At 48.4% G+C, this 20,920-nt stretch overlaps 1 protein-coding gene and 1 pseudogene across 1 annotated transcript; both read left to right on the top strand.

Moving 5' to 3' along the window:
• The first annotated feature begins 5,123 nt into the window (after nt 1-5,123).
• On the top strand, nt 5,124-7,276 carry LOC137467962 (suppressor of SWI4 1 homolog). Its single transcript, XM_068179359.1, has 4 exons — nt 5,124-5,645; nt 6,211-6,333; nt 6,754-6,833; nt 7,111-7,276. The coding sequence occupies exons 1-4, from the start codon at nt 5,404-5,406 to the stop codon at nt 7,242-7,244; spliced, it is 579 nt and encodes a 192-aa protein (XP_068035460.1). The 5' UTR covers nt 5,124-5,403; the 3' UTR covers nt 7,245-7,276.
• Nucleotides 7,277-7,295: 19 nt separating this feature from the next.
• LOC137467963 (microtubule-associated protein tau-like) lies at nt 7,296-9,522 on the top strand (annotated as a pseudogene).
• The last annotated feature ends 11,398 nt before the right edge of the window (nt 9,523-20,920 follow it).

The raw sequence follows: 20,920 nt of genomic DNA, 5'->3' as shown, positions 1-20,920 counted from the left end.
TGAAAATTTCGTACAGCAGGGGTTATTGAAAGAATGCCAGTCCGATTTTAACACTCCTATCCTGCCTGTCCGCAAACCTGAGGGGACATACCGGATCGTGCAGGATTTACGGGCTGTTAACAAGATCACTGAGGATCTCTACCCTGTGGTAGCCAACCCCTACACCTTGTTGATATGTTTAACACCACAACTAACTTGGTTCACTGTTTTAGACTTAAAAGATGCCTTCTTTTGCCTTCCTCTCCATGAAGCCAGTCAGAAAAGTTTTTGCATTTGAATGGGAAACTAAAAGTGGATGCAAAACCCAGCTCACATGCACCCGCCTTGCACAAGGCTTCAAAAACTCACCTACCTTATTTGCAGAACAACTTGCAAAGGATTTAGAGGCCTGGGAAGCCCCACCAGAAGAGGGAAAGTTACTGCAATACGTAGACGACCTCCTAATAGCCACTCAGACAGAAGAGGCATGCGTGGCCTGGATGGTGAGTCTCTTAAACTTTTTGGGACTACAAGGGTACAGAGTATCCAAGAAAAAAGCCCAGGTGGTAAAGCAAAAGGTGATCTACCTGGGGTACAAGGTTAGCACCGGACAACAGACTCTGGGGCAAAATCGTAAAGAAGCGATACACCAGACCCCACAACCGCAGACAATAAAGGAACTGCGAACCTTTTTGGGAATGACAGGATGGTGTAGATTGTGGATCTACAACTATGGGTTATTTGTTAAACCTTTATATGAACTTATAGCACAGGGAAACCAAGACTTCCAGTGGACTAAGGAGGCCACTCGAGCGTTTTCCCAGCTAAAGGAAGCTCTTATGTCAGCCCCAGCCCTAGGACTTCCCGACGTGAGTAAAACATTCTTTCTGTTCTCCCATGAGAAACAGGGGATTGCCCTGGGAATATTAGCACAGAACTTAGGTCCATACCGAAGGGCAGTCGCTTACTTCTCCAAGCAGCTAGATGCAGCTGCCAAGGGATGGCCAGGATGTCTCAGAGCTGCGGCAGCGGTCGTAATAAATATCCAAGAAGCACGTAAATTCACCTTGGGCCAGAAAATTACTGTACTCGTGTCTCACACGGTGTCTGCAGTGCTAGAGGTGAAAGGGGGACACTGGCTTTCCCCACAGAGGTTTCTGAAATACCAAGCCATCATGGTAGAACAAGATGATGTAGAAATAGTGGTAACTAATATTGTCAATCCAGCTCCTTTCCTTAGTGGGAATCAAGGAGAGCCGGTACATCATGACTGTCTGGAGACTATTGAAGCCACCTACTCCAGCCGTCCAGACTTAAAGGACACTCCTTTCGATAACACAGAAACTTGGTTTACCGATGGGAGCAGCTACATCATCAGTGGGAAACAACATGCTGGGTATGCAGTTACCACCAGCAAGAAGGTAATAGAATCAGGGCCTCTGCCTACAAATACCTCTGCGCAGAAGGCCGAGTACATTACAATGTAAACTAAAATTCTTTACACCAACAGTATGTCAAAGGGTTTTATTTATCTTTGTTTTCTGAACCCAGCAGTTGGTCACAGAAGTCAAGTGTTTTCATGGCTCTTTTTCAGCTGTTGCCAGCTGAGGGGGGGGGAAAAAGAAAAATTGCGTGTCTGACTCATACATCTTTCAAGTACATGCAAGGCTCAACTGTTTCCAAAATGAGACAAAGAGCTAGACAGACAAGACAGGAAACGTATCCTGGACTAGATACCAACAGGTTGCAGAGGAAGGGGAAAGGGAAAAAGATATGAATGTTTTTGTTGCCATCAGAACAACATAAAAAACACCCAACCAAACAGCAATCTACACACAGAGAATAAAAGATAGATCATTCAAGCATGCAGCACATGCCAGATAATCTGGAGTAGACAGTCGCTGTGTTTGATTACATGTCTTTGTAATTTACTTCCTGGCAATCACTTGAACCTAAGGCACTGCTCTTTATTTAAATATGTTTTTATATTTCTTTGACCATATTAATAAGGTTTTGCTTTCACTCCAAAATACCTTCTCTTGCTAGATTGTAAGCTAGAATAATTTTTCAAATCTCCCTCATGCAGTGACTTCCACTGTAGCAATTCATCAGCTTCATTTCAGAGGTTATTAAACAAACACTTATAAATAGAAATATCCTTTGGAGTGGCATAGTTCCCATAATGATCCCTATGAGGAACTGCTCTACAGAAATTGCAACTATTGGAGAGCGTCAAGCAGACTCCCTCAGCAGGGCAATCAGCAGGATCCCCAGTGATCTAGAATTATTGCCACCAGGAGCACAATGCATCCTGGCAGCTTCCAAAATGACATGCTTCATGGATGAAAATCATGCAGTGATACATACAGGTGTCACTGGAACAGCATCAAAGAGACAAGACATTTTAGTAATAGGCAAAGATAGAAGCAGCATCCTTGGACTCATCATTTATCCTTCGATAATCTCAGCAAATCGCAACGAAGAGCTGACAGTTTAAGCTAAGCCTCTTCGACCACCATTGATCATTCCGGAAAATACTCCAATAGCTAAAGCTATTGCTCTACCACCTCATGCAATGGAACAAGTTATGCCAATGTTTGATTATCAGGATTTTCCTTCTGGCAACCATGTGGAAGTTCATGCTTCCTGGGTGAAGCACGTAGGTTGAGATCGACCCATCATTGCCTGTCAATTGACCTATGGTGAAAAATCAATCATCATCCAAGAGATGCTTGACACAGGGGCCGATGTTACAGTGATATCATCTCGGATGTCCCTCTAGTGCTGAGGTGACTCCGGGAAGGTGGAGAAGGCCTTCACTGGCCTGCACTGACGAAGGAAGACGCAGCAGCCGCAGTATTCGGTCTCTGGATGATTTATTTCAAATTATCAGGAAGCTTGTCTCTTCGGCTGCTGGCCGAGAGACGGCGCAGACTTCTTAACAGTTGTTTGCTATTTCTTATCTATCAATTCTCTCTGTGCCCTTGCTGAGGTCTGTTCAGCAAGGCAGAAAGGGAGCATCTGACCCTCGAGGGGCAGGCACAGAGACTAAATACTACTTGTTACGTACTACGTGTTTACTATTTCCTACCAATATCTAGCACCTATGTTGGATAGTGTGTTTTCAGTAAAACGCAATTAAAAGATGCCAACATCACCAAAGAAGATGGAGGGTAAGAAGAAGGAGGAAAAGGACAAGTCATACCCCAAATCCTCCATGTTGGATTTTTCATACCCCCCCGTACCAATCCTGACCCCCCCGTACATCGGTCAAAACCCCCATGAACATAATGTAAAAATACTCTCCTCTAACTTATAACTACTTCTATTTTATCTACTGTAAATTCTAGATTTTTGTCTCTTCTTGTTCTTCCTGCAGAGCTGGTAACTCATTCCATGGCTCAAAATTAAAATCACAGCTGTCTCCAGCTGTCTGCCAGGGTCTCTGACTCATAGGAATATTTGAAAATGTCGGAAAAGCATTTTGGGTTCTGACAATATCATATATCTTTTGGCCCCGGGAATGGAAGTTAATTGCACCCTCGGGTTCTCTCAAGGCATAGGAGGAAGCTCCATATGTCTGCAGAGTGCAAATGTCATCTCAGGACCAGGAGGGAAAACAGCAATCATTCGTCCTTTTGTTGTGGAAAAGCCCATCACAGTTTGAGAAGAGACCTCTTGGCACAAGGGGGCATTAAACTGGAAGTGGATTTTTAGTCGGGGTCACTGCAGCACTCACCACTCTGAAACTGACCTGGAAGACAGACAGTCCTGTCTGGGTGGATCAGTAGCCCTTTGAGCGAAAGAAATTGAGTGCTCTGAAAAACTTGGTCACAGAACAACTTGGAAAGGGACACATCAAGCCGACGAACAGCCCCTGGAACTCTCCAGTGTTCGTCATTTGCAAAAAGGCTTCAGGCTCATGGAGATTGCTTCATGACTTCAGAAAAATCAACTAAGTCCTTGAGGACATGGGACCACTTCAGTTGGGACTTCCCTCTCTCTCAGTGATTCCGAGAGATTGGCCGCTTGTGGTCACTGATCCCAAGGATTGTTTTTTCAGCATTCCACTCCATCAAGATGATGCTCCTCAACTCACATTTTCCATCTCAAGCATCAACAGACAGGAGCCTCTACAAAGATACCATTGGACCGTTCTTCCACAAAGCCTCAAGAACTCACCAAGCATCTGCCAATGGTACGTGGCTTGAGCTTTGTCTCCAGCATGAGAAAAATATCCGGGAGCAAAAATCATTCATTATATGGATGATTTGCTCATTGCAGCACCAACGCAACAAGAACTGCAAAAAGTTCATGACTGTGTGATTGCAGAAGTGCAACAGGCAGGATTGGAAATCAGCACTTCAAAGACTCAAGAAATTGCACCATGGAAGTACTTGGGATGGAAAATCACAGAGCAGACCATCAGACCTCAAAAAATAGAAATCAATTCAGAGATCAACAACCTACAGGATTCGCAAGAACTTCTAGGAGAGATCACCTGGATGAGGCCAATTTTGGGAATCATGAATTACGATCTGTCCCGTCTCGTTGATGCACTGGAAGCCCTGGCGGGGTGGGGCGTGACCACGGTGTAATAAATAAAAGGTCTTTGTTCATCAAAACGAGCACTGAAGGAGATAAGAATTTAAGCTGAGTAAGGAGTTATAGGATGTGAGAGGGAGAGAGGCCCAAGGGGATCGCTAGTACTTTGTACTCCCGAATGCCCAAAATCCCAAATTCCCAAAACCCCAACATCCTGAATTCCCAAAGTCCTGAATTCCCAAAATCCCAAAGTCCCAATGTTCTGAATTCCCAAATTCCCAAAATCTCCAATTCCCAAATTCCTAAATCCCTGAATTCGCAAATTTCCTGAATTCCCAAAGTCCCATTTTTCCATGTTTTTTCCCAAATTCCCATTTCCCCCAGTCCAGCAGTGTCCAGATGGTTCCCCATTCCCACATTCCCATTTTTTCTTGTATTTTTCTACAATTTTTCCCATTTTCACCTGTTTTTTCCCTTTTTTTCAAGATTTTCCATGATTTTTCCATTATTTTTCCCATTTCTCCCCGAATCCAGCAGTGTCCAGGTGGTTCCCCATTCCCACATTTCCAATTTTTCCCATTTTTAAAGCTTTTTCCATTATTTTCCCCATTTTCCCCCATTTTACCCTGTTTTTTTCCATGATTTTTCTCATTTTCCCCCTTTTTTCCATGATTTTTCCATGATTTTCCCATTTTCCCATTTTCCCATTTTTCCCCCAATCCAGCAGTCTCCAGGTGGTTCCCCATTCCCACATTTCCATTTTTCCATGATTTCCCCATTTTTTCCCATTTTTTCCCTTTTCCCCATGATTTCTCCATTATTTTTCCATGATTTTTCCCATTTCCCCCCTTTTTTCCATGATTTTTCCATGATTTTTCCATGATTTTCACATTATTTTTCCATGATTTTTCCATTTTTCCTGGTTTTTTCATGATTCTTTCCCTTTTACCCCCAGTTTTTCCTGTTTTTTCCCATGACTTTTCACAAATTCCTGGTTTTTTCCCCCAATCCGGCAATGTCCAGGTGGTGCCCGTGGGGCTCAGCCGGGGCCTCCAGAAAATTCTCCAGGAGAAATTCCTGAACCTGGCGAGGATGGATGACATCAGCCAGCTGCTCACGGGGTAGGGGACACCTTGGGGACATCAGCCAGCTGCTCACAGGGTAGGGGACATGAGGACACCTGGGGGACATCAGGGACACCGGGGGACACCTTGGGGACATCAGGGACACCTTGGGGACATCACAGGGACATCAGCCAGCTGCTCAGGGGGTAGGGGACACCTGGGGACATCTTGGGGATATCTGGGGACATCTTTGGGACACAGGAATTTCTTCCTGGGGTACCTGGGGACACTGGAGGGGACATGAGACCTGGGGACACCTCCAGAGATGTCACCTGTCCCTGTCCCTCAGAGGTGTCACCTTTCCATGTCACCTGTCACCTCTTCCTGTCCCTGTCCTCTGTCATCTGTCCCCGTCCCGTCAGGGACATTGTCCTGTCCCTGTCACCCGTCCCGGTCCTTGTGTCCCAGAGGTGTCACCTGTCCCTGTCCCCTGTCCTTGTCACTTGTCACCTGTCCCTGTCCCCTCAGGGATGTTGTCCTGTCACCTGTCCCTGTCACCTGTCTCCCGGAGGTGTCACCTGTGCCTGTCACCTGTCTGTGTCACCTGTCCCTGTCCCCTCAGGGACGTTGCCCTGTCCGAGAGCAAGGCGGAGCCAGACGGGTCCCAGAACATTCTGGAACGGCCCCAGAACTGCGCCGGGCGCGGCAACACCATGACGCAACAAAGCGCCATGAGACTGACTGAGGAGACAGCGGGGACATCCCTGGGGACACTGAGGGGACATTGGGGTGACACAGCAGAGTGCCGTGAGGCTGACCAAGGTGACCTTGGGGATATTGAGGGGACATTGGGGACACTGAGGGGACATTAAGGGGACACACAGGGGGATGGGGACAGGTGCTGTGGTGCCCAGGTGATACCGCAGCTCAACGGCGTCCCCCTGTGTGTCCCCTGTGTCCCCTCTCCTGTCCCCGTGTACCCATGTCACCTGTCCCTGTGCTCCCTCTGTCCCTGTGTCACCTGTCTTGTGTCCCTGTCCCCTGTTCCTGTGTCACCTGTTCCTATATCACCTGTCCCCGTGTCCCTGTGTCCCCTGTCCCTGTCCCCTGTCCCCGTGTCACTTGTCCCTCTGTCCCTCTGTCACCTGTCCCTGTCACCTATCCCAGATCGGCCCCGTCTGACGCTGCAGCTGCTGAAGGTGGAGGAGGGGCTGGGCCAGGGCAACGTCCTGTACCATGGCCTGGGTGAGTGACACACCTGGGACAGGTGAGGGACACCTGGGGACATGGGCTGGGTAAGGGACACACCTGGGGACACCTGGGGACATGGGCTGGGTAAAGAGACACACCTGTGGCTAGTTGTGTGCCAGCTGTGCCCAGGTGTCTGTGGGTATCTCAGGTGTGTGCCCAGCTGTGCCCAGGTGTACCTCAGGTGTGTGCCAGCTGTGCCCAGGTGTCTGTGGGTATCTCAGGAGTGTGCCCAGCTGTGCCCAGATGTGTCACAGGTGTGTTTCCCTGGCAGCCCCCAAAGGAGAGGCAGAGCTGCGGGAGCTGCTGGCCTGGTGGGAGCAGCGGCTGCAGGTGAGGGTGGAGCGGTGCCAGGCGCAGGAGCAGAACCTGGAGCGGAAACAGCAGCAGCGGGAATGGCACAGGTGAGAACAGGTGTGCCAGGGACAGGTAAGGGTGGCAGGGGCCTCCCAGGTGAAGAGGGTCACACAGGTGAGGACAGAACGGTCACACAGGTGAGGTCATGCAGGTGAGGTCACACAGGTGAGGACAGAAGGGTCACACAGGTGAGGTCACACAGGTGAGGCTCCCCCAAGTGGGGCAGCCTGGCCGGATCCATCCTCAGGTATCCATCCCCTCACCTGTCCCTCACCTGTCTCTCCCCACGTAGCGCAGCCTGGCCAGGATGGGCCAGGCCGCAGGTGGCCCAGGAGGTGACAGCGATGTCGAGGACCCCAGCGCACCTGAGGCGGGTGAGGCCAAGCCATCTGACGAGGCCGAGGCCAAGTATTATAGACAGGAGCTGGGGGAGGAGCCTGATACAGGTGAGCCCGGGCCAGGTGAGGGCCAGGTGAGGTTGGGGGGTGCAGTGAGCTTTGGGGGGAGGGGGGGGTGTCCAGGTGAGTTTTTGGGGACTCCAGGTGAGCTTTTGGGGGTTCCAGGTGAGCTTGGGGGGTCCAGGTGAGTTTTGGGGGGAAGAAAAGGAAATTTCAGTGTTTCCAGGTGAGGTTGGGGTTATGAAAGGAAGTCTTGTGGGTTTCAGGTGAGTTTTTGGAGGAATTCAGGTGAATTTTAGGGTTTCCAGGTGAATTTTGGGGGGGGGGGGGTGTAAAATAGAAATATTGGGGTTTCCAGGTGAGTTTGTGGGAGATAAAGGGAAATTGTGTGGGTTTCAGGTGAGTTTTGGAGTGTTCCAGGTGAATTTTGGGGAGTTCCAGGTGATTTTGGGGTTTCCAGGTGAGTTTGGGGGAGATAAAGGGAAATTTTGGGAGTTTCCAGGTGAGTTTTCCCTCCCTGGAAGTGGCTGATGACGCAAAATTCCTGAATTTCCGTGATTTGGGATCAAAGTAAACACTCTGACACTTCCAGGCAATCCTGGCACCCCAAATCCCAACTTTTCCCCCCAAATCCCAGTTTTCTATGCCTAAAATTCCATTTTCCCACCAAATCCATTTTTCCCCTTAACCCCAATTTGTTTTCCCCAAACCCCAACTCTTTTCCCAGAAATCCCAATTTTTTTCTCCCAAATCCCATTTTTTACCCCCATATCCCTTTTTTGTTCTCCTAAATCCCAATTTTCCATCCCTTAATTCCATTTCCCCCACCCCCAAACCCCAATAATTTCCCCCTAAATCCCCTATTTTCCCCTCTAAATTCCCATTTTTCCCTCTTTTTTCCCCAGATTTGTTCCCTGGTCACTCCAAGAGGAAGCAAAGGCCCTCGGCCACACCCCGAGCCTGGAAATGATGGAAGAGGAGCCCAAAATCCACACCTGGAACCCCAAAATCCCAACGGGGAACCCCAAAATCCCATCCTGGAACCCCAAAATCACGCCCAGGACATCCCAAAAACCCCAAATCCCACCCCAGGAAACCTGGAACCCCCAAATCCCAACAGGAAACTCCAAAATCCCATCCTAGAACCTCCAGATCCCACCTGGGAAACCCCAAAAATCCCAAATCCCACTCAGGAAATCCCAGATCCCACCTGGGAAACCCCCAAAACCCCAAATCCCACCCGGGAAACCCCAAATGCCGCCGTGGGAAGCTCTTGACCCCCCGGAAAATCCCAAATTTCCCACAGCCAGGACGGGCCTGGAAAAGGAAGAATTGAAAGGGGGGAAAAAATGGGAATTTGGGACCCCGTGATCCCACAGGAATTGGGAATTTGGGGTCTCTGGGACGGATTTTGGGGTCCAACGGAATTTTGGGGTCTTAAAGAAGAACTTTGGGATCCCCAAGGGGAATTTTGGGATCCTCAAGAAGAATTTTTGGGGTTCACAGGGGAATTTTGGGATCCCCCCGCTGAGGATTTTGGGATTTCCAAGGAGATTTTTGGGATTTCCAGAAGAATTTTGGGATCCCCCAAAGTCTCCCTGTATCCTCTTCCACATTTTCCCTGCTGGGATCCCCAAATCCAGGGGAGACCACCCCAAAAATGGAGGAAAAAAAAAAAAAAACAAAAAAAAAAGGGGGAAAATAAACCCCAAAAATGAGAAAAAAACATAAAAATGGGGGAAAAAAAACACTGTGGGGGAAAAGTCCTAAAAATGGGGAAAAACCCCAAAAAAACCCAGTGGGAATTTCAGGAATTTCCAGGAGTCCTTGTGGCTGGAATTCCAGGTTGGAAGTTTGGGAAATGTGGTCCCTCCCCGGCTGGGCAGGTGTTTCCCCTTGGGAGGAGCAGGAATAAAGTTGGATCCACCCCAGGACCTCGTGTTGCTCTTTTTTCCAGGAAAAATCCCATTTTCCACCCAAATTCCCATTTTCTATCACATATCCTCCTTTTTCTACCAGAATTTTCCATTTTCCCATCCCAAATTCCCATTTTTTCCAGCAAAATCCCTATTTTCCTACCCAAAATTTCCATTTCCCACCCTAAATTCCTGTTTTTTACCCCCCCAAATTCCTGTTTTCCCCACCCCAAATCCCCATTTTTCCCACCCCAAATTCCCATTTTTCCAGCCCAAATTCCCATTTTTCCCAGCTGGGAATTTCGGGATGAGCCCAAATCCTGGTACAGGGACGGGGGCGGTGCCAGAGCCTGGAGCTTTATTGAACTGGGAGCCACTGGGAGCAAACTGGGATCCACTGGGATCCAACTGGGGCCAAACTAGAACCAAATTGGGAGCAGCTCAGCTGGTGGAGGGCCTGGGGAGAGGAAAAAGGGGAGTCAGGACAGGTGAGAGGAACCCCCAGGTGTGCCCAGGCATATCTTGGTGCAATCCAGGCATGCCCCAGGTGTGCCCAGGTGTGTGAGGTGAGTGCCCAGGTGTGCCAGGTACCCACTTTGCCCACTCCTTGTTGAGGATCAGGTGGGTGTGGCAGCACCGGGACACTGTGAATGCCCCCCAGGTGAGTGTGACCCCCCCCCAGGTGAGTGCCCAGGTGTGCCCAGGTGTGTGAGGTGAGTGCCCAGGTGTGCCAGGTACACACTTTGCCCACTCCACATTGAGGATCAGGTCGTCGTAGCCGAAGCCGGACATGCCCGTGATGGCCCTGGCCGCGTCCTCGCGCCGGTGGAAGCTGATGAAGGTGAATCCCTGCAAAAACAGCGCCGTGAGCACCTGGAACGGCGGGCACGGCGGGCAGGTGAGCCCTGCCCAGGCACGCAGGTGACCTTGGACTGCCCCGTGGTCTTGTCCTTGGCCAGGTAGATGCGGGAGATGGAGCCAAAGGGGTGGAAGAGCTCCTGCAGGTCGGTCTCGCGTGTGTCCTCCAACAGGTTGGTGATGTGGATGTCTTCGGCTGGGCACACGACAGGTGAGGGCAGGGGGGCCTCAGGTGGTCTCCGAGGGAGTCCAGCTGTGCCCACGTGGCCTCCAAGTGGCCCCAGGTGTGTTTTTTTCTACCCCAGGTGTCCCCAAAAGCCACCCAGGTATCCCCAGGTGTGTCCCAGGTGTTCTCAAAGCCCCCCAGGTGCATCCCAGGTGTCCCCAGAGCCCCTCAGGTGTTCCCAAAGCCCCCCAGATGTCCACAGAGCCTCCCAGGTGTGTCCCAAGTGTGCCCAGGTGTCACCAGAACCCCCCAAATGTCCCCCAGGTGTTTTTTTATCGCCCTCAGGTGCCCCCAGGTGCGTCCCAGGTGCCCCCATGTTAGCATTCAGGAACACACATAATCACGGGATATGATTATATGCAGGTGCTTTTATTGCAGAGCTCTGGGAATCAGGGGTACAGACCCAAATCTGACTCTGACATGGCTTTCAAGCTGAACGTATTTTATATTCTATCGTTATATAACTTACATATTAATTGTTAAACTTATATTGTTCTATTCTATACATTGACTTTATCCAAGCATGAATTTCTTGTGATTTTTCTCAAGCCCCTGACCACAGTTCCCCATGACTATTCTTACGATTAAACAGTAATCATATTTAATTACTAAACAATCATCACATCTAACAATTCCATCATTTATCATAGCCCAGCTACACAAGTGCAGTTCTAGCAAGTATAAGGCCTATACTTTCCCAGGGTATTTTCCCAGGGCCTACTAAGCTTAGTTTTCATTCTAACTCCCCAGATCCCCATGATTTTAAACCCTTTTACTATAATTTTCCCCCCTTTGAAAGTATTTTCAATTCACTATAAGTGCAAATGCTTTCACTTGATACAGTCTTTGGTTTCTGAGTTTATACGTGATGTTCTTCAAATCCAGAACTGACGTAAACATTGTCGTGGATGCTGTCACGAACTGGAGGATCAGAGGATGATGGGTGTGGATCCCGTGTCAGTGCCTTTATTATTTTTCAGTTCCAGGACGTCCTCTTCTGTATTTCTCCTTTTAGGACACTGCAGACTAACAAAATTACTAAAAACACAATTAATAGGATTATCACACTCTCGATGATAGACTTAATCCATGAACTCGCATTCCACCCTAACCCTTTGAAGACTTTGTCTAACCAGCTCGTAGTCAAATCTTTTTGCTCTTCTTGTGCTTCATGCTCTATTTGTTTTAACTGACTGATATCATAGTCTATATCTGCAGTTACATTTGGGATGTGGATGCAGCAATGATCAATCCATCCCTTTAAAGATCCACACACTCCATGCTCTTTCAGAAGTAACAAATCTAAGGCAAAACGATTTTGCAAAGTCATTTTTGTGGTGGCTTGTAATTGTACGATAAGTTCTTTAAATCCTTCCCTAGTGACTCTTGCCAGTCTATCTACCTGACCTGTAAGTTTGTACAATATTTCTTTATTCTGATAGTTTGCTATAGGACCAAGCAAAGACTCTAGGGCCCACCCAAATTTCACTCCACTAGAGGGTTCTTGCCAAATGTCATCTTGATTTTCATTATCTGGGGCTTCTCGTCTTGTTCTTATCTGCAGAAGTTCGTGTTTTCCCTTAAATGGGGACTTTTTCCAAATTGGACATAAAGTAGGGAGGCCTAAAGTGATTTCTTTTACTTTCCCATCTACAGGTAGATGGGTTGTCCAGGTACCATCACTTGTTGCCCATACAAATTGTCCTGGACTTTGGATTGTACTTTTGGTACATCCTACAAGTATTTTGTAATTCATTTTACCCTGCTTGTGTTTGATGCCTCAGCAGGCATGACCAATTTGTAAGGCTACTCCCAGTGGTGGCATTTGTTTTATCTCTATATCATCAGAAGTGCAATCATAAGTTTTATTTACATGCCCACCAACTTACTTTGTCTGCCTTTATTCTACTGCTAGTGGCAGTGTTTGTTACTGCTGGATCTGTATCATTTTCTGAACCTTCCCATTTAATGCACCAAGGGGTGGTTGCCATGTACTGGAATTTTTGAAGTATACTCAGAGACCATGCACTGTCCCAAGGCTCTATATGACCTTTGTGATCTTTTACCTTGCACTTCCACACCAGAGTGGTTTCTGTAACATTTTCTGTAATCTTTTTATGATGTGGTAAGTAGCATTGCCATTTATTTGGGATGCCCCCCGACCATCCTATAGGATATCCTCTCGTGCCATTATTGTGAAGACAGTCTTGTTGACTCAAAGGATGCAGCCATTGTCCTATTACTTTCCAGGTTACCTTGATTACCTGTCTTGATTCTGGTACCTGTTTACATGTAATTGTTTTGTTCTTTTGTATTTCAGGCAGTTTTGTTGTTATGATTCCCCAATTTATTGGGTGTCCCGCTGCCTTCGGTATTGGCAGACAGACAGTTATTTTGCTAGTGTTCTGCATTTTGGCAAAATCTTTAATTAATCCAATCATTACATTCTCAGCCCAAATTGCATTGGAAACCTTTATCACCTGTGTTTCTGCCTGTACCTCCCTCCTTATTCTAGAATGAAGAGTGGTTAATTGATCTTTTTGCATTCTACATCCCAAAGACCATGAAATGAGCATTGGTACAATTACTGGTAACACTCTTGAAACAATTAAACACATCTTATCTGCAGCTCTGTTGGTCCCACAGTTTACACAGTCCGCAGACCGGGATGGCTTTCTTCACTCGAGTGTAGTGTATCCAGGGGTCCACTCCAGCTACTTTGACTGCTGTAAAGGTGGTCAATAGTACCTGATGGGGTCCAGTCCACTTCTCTTTTAATGGTTCTTCATTACAATTCTTAATATACACCTCATCTCCCAGATGTATGTCATGAACTGGATTCTCCAGAGTCAACGGCCTATTCCACACGAGGATGCTCCGAAGCCGTGCTAAAGTTTTCCCGAGAGACAGAACATAGTTATATACTTTCTGTTTTCCCATGACATGTACATTTGGATTGGGTCCAGGAGATTTGTATGGTTTCCCATACAATATCTCATAAGGACTGACTGACATCCCACTCCTAGGCTTTATCCGAATTCTCAGCAATGCTATTGGTAAAGCCTGTGGCCACTGCAGTTTGGCTTCTTGACATATTTCACTGATTTGCCTTTTTAGTGTCTGATTCATCCTCTCTACCTTTCCACTTGGCTGGGGTCTCCATGGTGTATGGAGGTCCCAAGTTATTCCCAGCAAAGTACTTACTTCTTTTACCACCGTGGCTATGGAATTGGGTCCCCTATCTGATTATATCCCTAGAGGCACCCGAATCTGGGAATGATTTCTTGTAGTAACCACTTAACAGTTTCTTTTGCTTGGTTTGTGCGACAGGGAAGGGCTTCTGACCATCCAGAAAATGTGTCAACCCCTACTAAAAGATATTTATATCCTTGACTTCTTGGTAATTCTACAAAATTTACCTGCCAATAATCTCCTGGTTCTATCCCTACCCAAACCCTTCCTAGCTGTGCCTGTCATCTAGCTACTGGGTTGTTTTTCAAGCAGATCTCACATTTTGACATTATTGATTTTGCCATTGTTAACTTTTGTACTGAGACCAAATTGTGTTTTAGAAACTTCACCAATGCCTCTGCACCCAATGACATTCGTTATGTTTAATTTGTAGACCCTCTCTCATTACCAAGGGGTACCACTATCTGTCTATGTGCAGTTACATACCACCCTTCTGAATTCTTCTGTGCATTCAGCAAATGTCCCAATTTCTCATCTTCTGCTGAATATTTTGGCTGTGGAGGTAAATTGAATTGAGATACATTAAGTTTTAAAGGTACCAATGCAATTGCTGTTTGCAACTTTCAAGCAGCCTGTCGGGCTGTCCAGTCTGCCTTTCGATTTCCCTCACAAATTTTGGAGCTTCCTGATTGATGTGCTTTACAGTGCATAATTGCCACTTGTTCAGGTTTTTGTACTGCTCTTATCAGCTGCAGAACTGCATCTTGATGTTTAATGTGCATCCCTTGAGACTAAAGCAGGCCCCGTTCTTTCCATAGGTCCCCGTGCACATGCACCACTCCGAAAACATCTTTTGAATCAGTCCATATGTTTACCTTTTTCCCTTCACTTAAGTCCAGTGCTCTGGTTAAAGCAACCAGTTCTGCCTTCTGGGCGGATGAATTTGGTGGTAATGCTTTTGCCTCTACCACTGTACTGATTGTTGTTACCACATAGCCAGCGTATCTGATTCTGTTCTCCATGAAACTGCTTCCATCTGTGAACAACTCCCAGTCTGGCTGTTCTAGGGGGACATCTTTCACATCTGGTCTAGCCGTACAGATGTGTTCTATTACTTCCACGCAATTGTGTTCCAATGGGCTTTCTTCAGATGTTGTACCTAGGAACAAGGCTGGGTTCAAAAGGTTAGTTGTTTTTCATGTTACATCATCTTGCTCCATTAAGATTACCTGGAATTTTATCATCCAGCTGGGGATAGCCAATGGCCCCACTTCTGCTCCAAAACTGTGGTTACCATGTGCGGTACATAGACATCTATGTGCCTTTCCATGGTGAGATTCCTGGCTTCTTGTATCAGGATCATAGTGGCAGCGACTGCCCGCAGACATGAAGGCCACCCGGCACCGACGTTATCAAGTTGTTTGGAAAAGTAGCCCACCGGCCTTTTCCAGCTTCCCAAACGTTGGGTTCGGACTCCCAATGCCAGGCGCAGCCTTTCATGTACAAACAGCTGAAAATCTTTGAAAATCTTTGGACAAATCAGGTAACCCCAATGCAGGAGCAGCTGTCAAGGCCTCCTTTCGTTTGAGGAAGGCCTCCTTCTGTGGTTTGCCACAGGTAAATGGCTGCGTCTTCTGGGCCTCATAGAGGGGTTTTGCAATTAGTCCATGATCCACAGCCGGCACCACCCGGTCATCACAAGGAAGACTCGAAGCTTGTGTAGATTCTGGGGCTCTGGAATGGCACAAATAGCTTGAACACGGTTAAGTACCCAGTTTTCACGGCCCTTGTGAGATTTCACATCCCAGGTAAATCACAGTCTGTTGGGCAGTTTGTGCTTTTTCTTTAGACACCTTATATCTTCCCATTCACAGTTAATTGAAAATCTCAACTGTTACCTTTCCGCAAGTTGCTTTTTCCTCTGTACCTATCAGTATATCATCAATATACTGTAGCAGTGGGAATTGTTCTCTCGGTACTTGCCCATTTGCAGTTCAGATCTCCAGCTCCACTTAGGCACTGTGACATGTCTCGAGGTTGTTTGCCTTGGCCAGGCTGGAAAGTGCCCATTTCTATATAGAGCTGGGCAGGAGAGGGCAGAGAGCACTTTCCTCTGACAGCAGGTTGCAGATTGCCTCGGAAAGAGCCGTGTCCTTGGAATGTGCAGCAAATCCAAATTCTTGGCAAACCGTAGTTAGTGTGCAGTGCGGGTACACTCTCCCCTTGCCAAATGGAGTGGGAAGGCTTTTCGCTAAGATAGAGACGACTAGAGAAGCAGAAGACGCGGCTCCGGAGGTATCTGAAGGGAAGTGCCGGTTCCCGGCGTCTTTCAGCTTGAAGCGGCGCTCCGCTGCCGCTCTACTGAGCTGTGCGCGAATTAGCCGCTTCTTTGCCTCCAAGAGGCAGAGATCGCGGTTGCTTGGAAGAGGCGAAGAACGAAGCCGCAAAGAAGCGGGCTTGTGTGCGAAGCCTTCAGACTGCTGGAGGACGGTGGCTGCCGCTCTCCTGCCTGTTGAATTCACTCTCGGCAAGCGAATGGAAAGCGTTCCAGGACAACTTGCCTGGGTTTTGACTTGGTCCTGATGCGTCCCACTTTGGCAAGTCTTGCTCGTCGCCAGAGGCTCCGAGATGCACAGAACACGGTGGCAGCTGCTGAAAAGAAGGGCAGCGGTGAGTTTGCCGACAAGCAAGAACATAGGCAGATGACTGTGCTTGGGAAGGAGCAGCTGCCTGGTTTTGGCAATTGCCTTCACAGCGCACAGAAGCGCGATGCTCTGCTGCTTCTTTTTTCCCAGTCAGTGAATTGCTCACTAGTGAAGCTGAGCCAGGCTCTTCAGCTTTGCTGCTTTTGAGCATCTGTGCTCTGCTGCTTCTTTTTCCCAGTCAGTGAATTGCTCACTAGTGAAGCTGAGCCAGGCTCTTCAGCTTTGCTGCTTTTGAGCATCTGTGCTCCACTTATGCTCTGTGACATCTCTGGAGGTTGTTTGCCTCGGCCAGGCTGGAAAGTGCCCGCTAGTACCTAGAGCTGGGCAGGAGAGGGCAGAGAGCACTTCCATCTGACAGCAGGTTGCAGATTGCCTCGGAAAGAGCCGAGTCCTTGCAATGTGCAGCAAATCCAAATTCTTGGCAAACCGTAGTTAGTGTGCAGTGCTGGTACACTCTGCCCTTGCCAAATGGAGTGGGAAAGCTTTTCGCTAAGCTAGAGACGACTAGAGAAGCAGAAGACGCGGCTCCGGAGGTATCCAGAGGGAAGTGCCGGTTCCTGGCGTCTTTCGGCAGAAGCGGCGCTCCGGAGCGCTCCGCTGCCGCTCTACTGAGCTGTGCGTGAACTAGCCGCTTCTTTGCCTCCGAGAGGCAGAGATCGCGGTTGCTTGGAAGAGGCGAAGAACGAAGCCGCAAAGAAGCGGGCTTGTGTGCGAAGCCTTCCGACTGCTGGAGGACGGTGGCTGCCGCTCTCCTGCCTCTTGAATTCACTCTCGGCAAGCGAATGGAAAGCGTTCCAGGACAACTTGCCTGGGTTTTGACTTGGTCCTGATGCGTCCCACCTTGGCAAGTCTTGCTCGTTGCCAGAGGCTCCGAGATGCACAGAAGACGGTGGCAGCTGCTGAAAAGAAGGGCAGCGGTGAGTTTGTCGACAAGCAAGAGCATAGGCAGGATGTGTAGTGCAACATGTGTAGTGCAGAATTTGGGGCTCTAACCATGCGTCTGTAAAACCTGGCGATGCAGGGATAGTGCCTTGGTCCATGATGGCACCCCTGGGGCTGGAGCCGTAATCACGGTGGGGCTTGGAAATGGACTGCAGGGCTGGGATCGTGAGTGAAAATGGAAATGAAACTGTGTTATTGAGAACGGGGCTGTGCACATCGAGTTGAAATTATGGAGAAGGTGGCACAGTGACTGGATATTATTGGGCAGGAGCTGAAATCACTGCAGGGCTGGGAAAGGGACTGCACAGGGCATAGGAACCAAAGGGCTGACAAATACACTGTGGGGTTTGTGCACTGAAATCACTGTTGGCCTGTGACATGGATGCTGGGGCTGGATATTGGGACTGAGACTAGAACACGATGTGTAGTGCGGAATTTTGGGCTCTAAACATGCGCCTGTAAAACCCGGTGATGCAGTGATAGTGCCTTGGTCCATGATGGCACCCCTGGGGCTGGAGCCGTAATCACGGTGGGGCTGGGAAATGGACTGCGGGGCTGGGATCGTGAGTGAAAATGGAAATGAAACTGTATTATTGAGAACGGGGCTGTGCACATCGAGTTGAAATTATGGAGAAGGTGGCACAGTGACTGGGTATTATTGGGCAGGAGCTGTAATCACTGCAGGGCTGGGAAAGGGACTGCACAGGGCATAGGAACCAAAGGGCTGACAAATACACTGTGGGGTTTGTGCTCTGAAATCACTGTAGGCCTGTGACATGGATCCTGGGGCTGGCTATTGGGACTGAAACTAGAACAGGATGTGTAGTGCGGAATTTTGGGCTCTAACCGTGTGCCTGTAAAACCCGGCGATGCAGTGATACTGCCTTGGTCTGTGATGGCTCCCCTGGGGCTGGAGCCGAAATCACGGTGGGGCTGGGAAATGGACTGCGGGGCTGGGATCGTGAGTGAAAATGGAAATGAAACTGTATTATTGAGAACGGGGCTGTGCACATGGAGTTGAAATTATGGAGAAGGTGGAATAGTGACTGGGCATTATTGGGCAGGAGCTGAAATCACTACTGGGCTGGGATATTGATGGAATATAAGTGTGAAAACTACAAATTTAAAAAAATTCAACACGGTTTAAAATGAAGGTTTTTTTTTTCTTAGTTTTTTACTTGGGTAGTGGAAGGGTTTTATATAAACAATATAAACCTTATAGAAATATCAATCTACATGTAGAAATATATCATCAATATATTGAGATATGTGTAAAAATATAAAATATAATAATATATAAGTAATAGGAATAAATGTTATGATTATACATTAATATACATTCTAAATCAAAATATGAATATGAATATGAAAAGTATAAAAATAAAATAGATTGAAATAAAGTTTACAAGAAAAGGTTTTTTATTTGCGTTCTTACTGGGTTAGAGTCAGGGGTTTTTTTGTTGGTATTGGTTTATTTGGTTTTTTTTCCGTGTGGGATGTTCTGGGGCACTTATTGCAGAGGATGTTTGGAAGGAGACGGCAGCCGTTCTGTCTCGCCCGCCTTCCCTGCCTGCAGCCCCAAGGCGAGCGGCAGCCCCCGGCTGAGGGGGGTGGCAGTGCCCCCGCCTTGTGGCCAGAGTGCGGTACTGCAGCCCCCCCACGGAGGTGGTGCAGCGGCCGCCATCTTGGGAGTGGCTCGGCCGGAGTGTCCCGGCCCCGCTTGGCCTTCTCATGATGGCGACAAAAAAAAGACGGGGAAATCGAGGACACCCCCCCCCACCCCGGTTGGTCTACAGTGCTGCCTGCACAACAGCCGCGACGCCGCGGCGCCCCGGCGGGATTTTTCGTGGCGATTCCTGGGGTCGTGCACGAGGGCTGTGGGGTCAGCAGCAGCGCGGGCGTGCGGAGGTCCTTTAGCTGCCACCATCTTGGGAGCGGCATGTCGCAGACTCGCTTGACCTTCCCAATTGGGCGGCAAAAACGGCGGGAAAAACCAGGATCCCGCTCTGCCTCCTACACCCCACCCTGACACCGGCGCCGCCCACGCGGGATTTTTTATGGTGCTGCCCGTGCCGTGGCCAGATGGGCTGGTGAGTATCGAATCAATCCCTGCCTCCTCGTGAACAAGTTGCTGGAAGGAGTCATCGTCAGGGACGGCTTTGGAGAAGACGGAAAAGTCATCGTCAGGGACGGCTTTGGAGAAGACGGAAATGGAGAAGTCCAGAACCAGCTCGGGTAAGCCCTGAGCTGGCAGTCAGAGGGAACCGTGGTTTTGTTGCTCTTAGGGGCTGGTATTCTTTGGAAATGTCTGAATGTCTGATGGCGGTATTTTTCTTTGTGGCTTCCAGTACAAAACAGAGCGTGAGTGGATCCTCAGGTTTCTTGGAGAAGGGCTGCGTGGCAAACACTGCTGTGAGCTTTATGTCTACCAGAGGATTTTCTGGGTCATTCTTTCCCTTTCAGCAGTCCTTAGTGTGATGAGGGCTCCCAGGTAAGAGTTCAAAAAGAGCAGTTCCCAATTACCCCCAAACCACAACAAGCTTGTACGGCTTCAAGATCTCAAGTACAACAGAGAAAGGAACAGGTGATTCTGCCTTGGTCCTCTTGAAAATCGGTTCCTTGTCAGTTAGGTGTATGTGTGGAGGGGGAAAGAGTTGCTTGTGTCTAAACCAGTCCCTGAAACTTATGCCCTGAAACTGGAACAGGTTCCTGCCATCAAGGAGCCTCACGTGGGTGCCGTGGTTTTGCTCCTGCAGTCGGGGCCTTTTCTTTTTGGGGTCTCTATTCCCCAGCCAGCACATTTGTTACCTGAACAGTGCTTCAGCAGGAGGGAAACTCACATGCCAGGAGCTCTCAGGTTTGAGAGCACCCACCCTGGGTATTTCAAGTACCAAAACCTTGGACAAAGGAGAAAATTGTCTTGCTACTTGAATACTTCTTGTCAGCGCAGCACCTGTGGTATGAAGCTTTGAAGGGAGAATGTCTTTCCTTCTGTGGACTTGCTGAGAACAAGTGGTGTTCGTTTTACCTGGGAAGTTGATCAGATACCAGCCAAATTGCTCATTTTAAGTTAGAGAATTAGGTCTTGGCTGTAAAAGAACCCGCTGCATTTTCTGTTCCAGAGTCGCATTCTGGAGATATTACAGATTGCTGCCCGTGTCACCAGAGCTGCCTATGAGCTGCTAGAGGATCGCAGCCTCCTTGCGTGGGTCCTGCACAGCTTAGAGAAAAGGTAACCAGAGAAGGACAGGAGAAATGGGAACAATTTCCTGTCCCCGGTGGAAGAATTACGTGGCTGAGGATGAAAGCAAGGGTGACAGGCAGGGAGACAGGGGCACCAAGGGCCGCACTGGCAGAACTTGCTGAACTCTGAGGTGTCCCTTGTGGTTTTGAAAACAGAATCAAGACGCTTTCAGGTTGTGGTAGGAGGGGATGATGGTGCGGAGGGGTGGGGAAGCTTTGTGATTTGGAAACCACTTCCTTAAAAAGC

Source organism: Anomalospiza imberbis, unplaced genomic scaffold, assembly GCF_031753505.1.
Source record: "Anomalospiza imberbis isolate Cuckoo-Finch-1a 21T00152 unplaced genomic scaffold, ASM3175350v1 scaffold_909, whole genome shotgun sequence".
NCBI classification, from domain to species: domain Eukaryota; kingdom Metazoa; phylum Chordata; class Aves; order Passeriformes; family Viduidae; genus Anomalospiza; species Anomalospiza imberbis.
Note: the sequence above shows the minus strand (reverse complement) of the source record. Positions and strands in the feature narration are given on the sequence as shown.